The 5,783-nt window shown below is 44.9% G+C and overlaps 1 protein-coding gene across 1 annotated transcript; it reads left to right on the forward strand.

Annotated features, from left to right (window-relative positions):
* The first annotated feature begins 2,192 nt into the window (after positions 1-2,192).
* Positions 2,193-5,356, forward strand: LOC120677981. Its single transcript, XM_039959155.1, has 7 exons — positions 2,193-2,264; positions 3,168-3,207; positions 3,322-3,457; positions 3,827-4,071; positions 4,134-4,272; positions 4,362-4,498; positions 5,262-5,356. The coding sequence occupies exons 1-7, from the start codon at positions 2,193-2,195 to the stop codon at positions 5,354-5,356; spliced, it is 864 nt and encodes a 287-aa protein (XP_039815089.1).
* The last annotated feature ends 427 nt before the right edge of the window (positions 5,357-5,783 follow it).

Genomic DNA, 5,783 nt, shown 5'->3' on the forward strand with positions numbered 1-5,783 from the left:
TCATAGATCTACCTCCGTCACTAATCGAAGTCCAGAGTGATTGTGCTCATAGTAGGGCACGAGCCCTACACAATGAGACAGTGCACCGCCTAACTCACCAAGTAGCAAATCGATCACATGGCTGAGAGAAAATAAACAGATGCTAGCTTCTTCCCATAAGAGGAGCGGCGGGTGTCGGTGTTTACCACCAAGCCTGCTTAGGGATACCCTTAGCAGTAAGGTTTGTAGGTAGGGATCGACTGCTCTGGAACTCGATGGTGCAAGGAACACAAAGATTTAGACAGGTTTGGGCCGCGAGTTACGTAATACCCTACGTCCAGTGTGGTTGTTTGTATTACCTTAGGTGTTGATGTTGTTTTGAGGGGGTCCCTGCCCACCCTTATATATCCGGGGGGACAAGGTTACATGGAAAGTCCTAACTTAGTACAGTTGGAGTCCTACTACAACACAATCAGGTAGTTTCTTTTATGCTGCAGCTAGTTCTACGCCTAGTCAGGTAATTATAAGAGAGGTAAGGTACATCCATGAGCTATCCCTTACTCTAGAATATTCTATGCCTATAAGCAGTCCCGCTGCCCCGGGTCTGACAAGCCCCCGAGTACTTGGCCGGGCGTCTTCGAGTACTTCTAGTAGCCAGAGCATCCTTGTGGTTTTTTCTGGGCCTTCCTTTAGAAACGTCGAGTAGTCCTCCGATCCAAGTACTTCTGGTTGCTCCGAGGCTGTGAGGTGCTTAAGCCCCCGAAATCTTGATCATATATGGTGCGCGAAGTATTCGCGCTCCATATGGAGTAGCCCCCGAGCCTTAGGTTGAATCGCAGAATCAGGCTGAGGGTCACTTCAGTCTTTTTCCTTCAATAATTTCCAAAAAAATTGAAAAATAAATCTCTGATGCACATATCCCGCAGCCCCCGAGCCTTAAATCAAAATCCCTTATTCTGCGGGAAGCCCCCAAGCATTGATTTGGAATTAAGGATCTAAGATGTGGCATCAGATTTTATTCTTAAGACTATCTGCAGGTTTAATCAGATCCAATATCCGAAAAGACCCCTTTTTCGGGTAAAATCCAAGAAAAATGATACGATTGGATATGCCACACTGATTGCACCCGTAATATCGTCAGAAATAAAACCTGGGATGTTTATCTCTTTACTTTACACTCACATGGGACTTTTACTATGTGGAGAATCTACATTATTGCACCTGTGAGTGATGCCACTATAGCATCACGGGTTGTCCTCCAGTAGAGCACCATGCGGCTATAAAAGGTGGGTGAGAGCCTTTGCCAGAAGCACCAACGGTCCAGAGCCATGACTTGCATATGGTGTTCTTGCTCTCGCCCTTCTAAATTATGTATAGTGTTTTCCAACAAAAGATGCTAGAAGAGAACTTGCGAGTGACAAGAGAAGTCCCTGCTACCTCATCCTGCAACCCCAATGCTCTCATCGGATCCATGCTGGACATCATGTCCTTGCATATTCCAATGAGGCAGGTTTTCTGTCGATGGGTTGCATCTTGTTATGTCACACCCTTGGGGTTCCCAGGTTGTGGGTGCCCAAGAACTGACATCTCTGGTGAGGAGACTTAATCTTGTCACAATGTATTCAGGCAGAAGGAGAAATTCTTTTACAAGATGCTACAAGAGATCTTGCGAGGCCATTACTGTAATCTGCCTCCAAACTCTTGAAACTTTTCTTCCAGAATAAGAGTATCATTATTCCCTTAATGGGAATAACAAGTTTACACTTTATCACAGCCTCGGGCCGATCTAGATGCAGCAGGCTTCGCTCAAGAAGCCAAGAAGTGTGCGCGCATACCCGAGTCGTGGTAAAGTTTTTTAGAAAAAAGTACTCGAATTGTAATATCGAGTAGTTGTATTGTGTCAAGTAATTTTCCTTTATTATGGGATGTAATCCCAGTAGAAGGAAGTGAAGTCGAGTAGTTGTCAAGGGATGTAAGTGTTTTCTTTTTCTAGAATGTAATCTTAGAAAAAAAATGTCTCAGAAAATCCCGTTTTTTCCGCAATTGGCAACTGACTGTTAGCCTTTATGGGTATTTACCTTTTCCCACTGCTACTATTATAAAATAGAACGGTAAACTAGGTTTACCCCACCGGCTGCCATTCCCCTCTTTGCTGTTTAGATCCCTTAGGGTTTAGCCATTGTATGCGCATGAAGCACCCTGTGGATTTCCGAATGGCTCCCAAGAAGACAAGCAAGTGCAAGGGCGTAGCCGCGAGCCAACCCGCAAGGAAGGATGGGTACCAAGTAAGTGCTCAATCTCCGACTTGGAAACCTTAGATTCAGATGGTCTGTTGCCGGCGGAATCCGTCATCCAATGGCGTCCTGCCTTGGGTGAAGATCGTCAGTATGAAAATACGGGCGAAATCGTAGCTTTTGCCCCTTACTTTGAACGGGGATTGGGGCTCCCATGTTTAGTTTTCTTCTTTGGGCTCCTGCGTTACTACAGGATCCAGCTTCACCACTTGACCCCCAATTCCTTTGTTCATATTTCTATCTTCGTGCATTTGTGCGAAGCTTTTCTGGGCATCGAGCTCCATTTTGAGCTCTTTCGATTCCTTTTACATCTTAAGCCACAGCCAAATTCCTACGATTTAGATGTAGTAGGAGGTGCGGGTCTTCAGCTTAGACAGGGGAAGGATAAAGTGTATATCCCCTAAAAGCTTAGTAGCAAGGTAATCGACTGGAAACCCAAATGGTTCTACATAGAGAACCAATGGGAGAGCGTACCAACGATTACTCCAGGCCCTCCAATTCAGTGGCCTGAGTGGAATAAGAAACCAGTCGACAACAGTCAAATCTCCAAGCTACTCGCACGGATTGCCGAGCTTAGGAAAAATAATTTGACTGGGGAAGCTGTTGTGTTTGACTGGATGAAAAGGAGAATCCAGCCGCTACAGGCTCGGGAAACATTTGGTTTCCAGTACCAGGGAACGACTGATGCATCAAGATACTCAGAGGAAGAGATCTCGAATGAAGAAGTGTTTAGTCGGATTCAATGACTGCTTAAGAATGTGAAAGATGTACCTGTTGTCTCTGATACCTTCTCAGCTATAAACCCTCCAAACCAAGTATGTAATAGAGTAGTCGAAATTTAATGATCGAGTACTTTGATCTAGTAGGATTCTGACAGGGTTGGTTTCTCTGTAGGAGGATGTGGAGCCTTTTAAGAGCAGTCCTCCATTGCCAGGCACTAATCACCCTTTTTATTTTTTCTAAGCACTCTTATACTATTAACCAAATCCAAGAATCTTCTCATGGAATTTCACAAAATCAGTACTAATGTCTGACTTTGGTTGTGCAGATGAAGAGGCAGCTGGAGAGAAAAGTGATGGGGAGCACAACCCTAATCCGAGCACAGATACCCAAGCGGGACATCTGATGAGTACACGGTCATCAGTGAGGAAGCGTAGTAGCTCCTCACAAGCTACCAGCGACAGGTAAGTAGCTTATTGGTCGCAATCGAGTACTTTGCGAAGTTTGTCGATTTGCTTATTTAAAACCATTTCTTTTTCATGTCCGGCAGCTAAGGTGCCACGGACTACAACATCTGGGGATGATGCTGTGGTGGGACAAATCGTCCCTTCAACCATAGCAAACCCATCAAAGGGGACTGGGACTACTCGTCTGGCGAGTAGTTCCAATACTAATGCTGCCGGAATTTTGGGTGGCAAGGCCGTGATTTTTAGGCCGCCCCCAAAATTCGGCGTGAAAAAGCTTGCCCTAAAAAGGGCATCTACATAAATTTTTGAACTTGTTTGTAGATTTGTCTACATATTCAGTGCATTTTAACTGACTTGTTCTGGCAGTGAGACACTTCTGGAGGCAAGGGGAGATACAGAAGATGATTCAGTCCCTAAGTCAGCAGTGGAGAAGCCCCCCAGCACTCCAGATATGAATGCTCATGAAGCCGAGGAGATGGCGAATTCTATGCTTCTGAATTCTCCACTCCCTTATGCTGAGAGGAGCGATGAAAGACTCCCAGAGGAGGATGGAAGGGACAAGCTTCCAAAAGCGGGAGGTGGCGAGAAGCTTCCTGAGGAGACCCCTACAGGTAAACTTATAGAGTACTTCCCTTTTTTCTTAGTTTGGTTTTGTGATCTGTTTTTCCTTTAGATTCCCAAAATCTAGGGAATACTGTGGGAAAAGTTGATGAAGTGCCGCAGAAAGCAATCTCCGTGGTGCAGGCGACTACTTCCCAGGTCTCATCGGGAAGTGCCATGCGGCAAGAGAAGTTGAAGCTTGCTTTCAAGCTGTTGGGGGTAAGTAGTCGAGTATCTCGAGTACTTGTTTTCTTAGATCGAGTAGTGTATACTGATCCTCTTTTTTTATATTTTCTGGCAGGAGGTGTTGGAATAGGGGACCAACCAGCCCCAAAGACAATTCAGAGCTAAATGTTCTAAGAGAGCAGGTGAAGAAGCTCTCGTCCGAGAAGGCTGCCCTTCAAGAGAAGATAAAAAAACTCTCCAAGGCCAAAAAAGGTTAGTCTTTAGCATATATGATGCAGTCAACTAGATTGTTCTGCCTTGTGTTTATAAGTTTTTCTTTTAATCGAATACACAGCTTGCTCAAAATCGTTAAAGATTGAGGAAAGCCTAGTACTGGATCTAAAGATTCTTATGTACCGAAACACAGATGTACCGAAAGGCAGATTCTGACCAGGTGATGGCGACAGTCCTCAAGCAACTCAAGGACCTATTAGAATCCCGAGACTTGATGCAGTAGGACCTCGAAGAGCTTATAGATGTGAAAGATGCTGCTCAAGACGTGGCAGGGCTTGTGGAGATCAAAGAGGGGAATGAGGACGAACCGCTCACGTTGGCGGGGAGGATTCGTAAAGTACCAGAAAGCATTGAAAGGTACGTCTTCACGACCACTCGACAGTACGTAGGACATGTACTCGGGTTGGTAAAGTCCTACTGGCCATGTACTCCACTTGATCCGCTCGAGTAGTAACAAAGCCTCATAGGCTCAGGTGGCATTGCGCCTGCTCGATTTTGGAAGTGGACAAAAAGAGTTGTATCCATAAGTGCCTTAAGAGGCGGAGTATCCTCGAGTAGAGTCGAGTAATATGGTACTGTTCAGAACTCTAGTGCTGACTGGTTAGGATTGAATCCCGCAGGACTAACCAAGTGGGAAAAACTTTGGTAAGTGAACATATGGGCTGTTGCCAAATGGGCATTTCTTTTGAGAAGAAATGTTTGTTTTGGAGCAATGATCCTGTGAGTTTGGTTGTCCAAGCAGTTGAAGGATCACTTGACAACTACTTGAAGTACCAGGAAAAAATGGAACACCTTATGTACTTTGGTGACCTGATCATGGGGAGAAAACCTGAATAGGCATGTAGGGCAGCAAGTCCTTGGTGTAACACCTTCAGTAGTCCGAGCAAGCAGGAGATTTATATCGAGTACTTGGAGAACCTGGAGCTTAATTTAGGCTCCTTGGATTCTGGGGTAATTTTCGAAGTTGACCGGTTAGGGTAGACCTTTTCTGGTCACCCAAGTGGAAAAAACTCTTTTTGAAAATATCCACAAACTACTCGAGCTAGCGAGTAGGGTGTCCCGAACAAGGACTGGATTGATTTCTAAAATAAACCTGTTTGGATGAACTCCGTCAAGTTACCCAAGATGAAGATATTTTAGAAATATCCCGAACTTACTCGAGCAAGGCGAGTAAGATATCCTACCGTGGACTGGAGTAATTTCTAAGATAGATCTGTTAGGTTGAAGCCCGTAAAGTTACCCAAGATGAAACCATCTTAAAAAT

Source organism: Panicum virgatum, chromosome 6N (genome assembly GCF_016808335.1).
Source record: "Panicum virgatum strain AP13 chromosome 6N, P.virgatum_v5, whole genome shotgun sequence".
Lineage (NCBI taxonomy): Eukaryota > Viridiplantae > Streptophyta > Magnoliopsida > Poales > Poaceae > Panicum > Panicum virgatum.

Coding starts and splice junctions, on each gene's coding strand:
- LOC120677981 (XM_039959155.1), top strand. CDS start 2,193: ATGGCTCCCAAGAAGACAAGCAAGTGCAAGGGCGTAGCCGCGAGCCAA. Junction 4,072..4,133: donor TCCTGAGGAGACCCCTACAG/GTAAACTTATAG, acceptor TTTTTCCTTTAG/ATTCCCAAAATCTAGGGAAT. Junction 4,273..4,361: donor TTGAAGCTTGCTTTCAAGCT/GTTGGGGGTAAG, acceptor ATTTTCTGGCAG/GAGGTGTTGGAATAGGGGAC.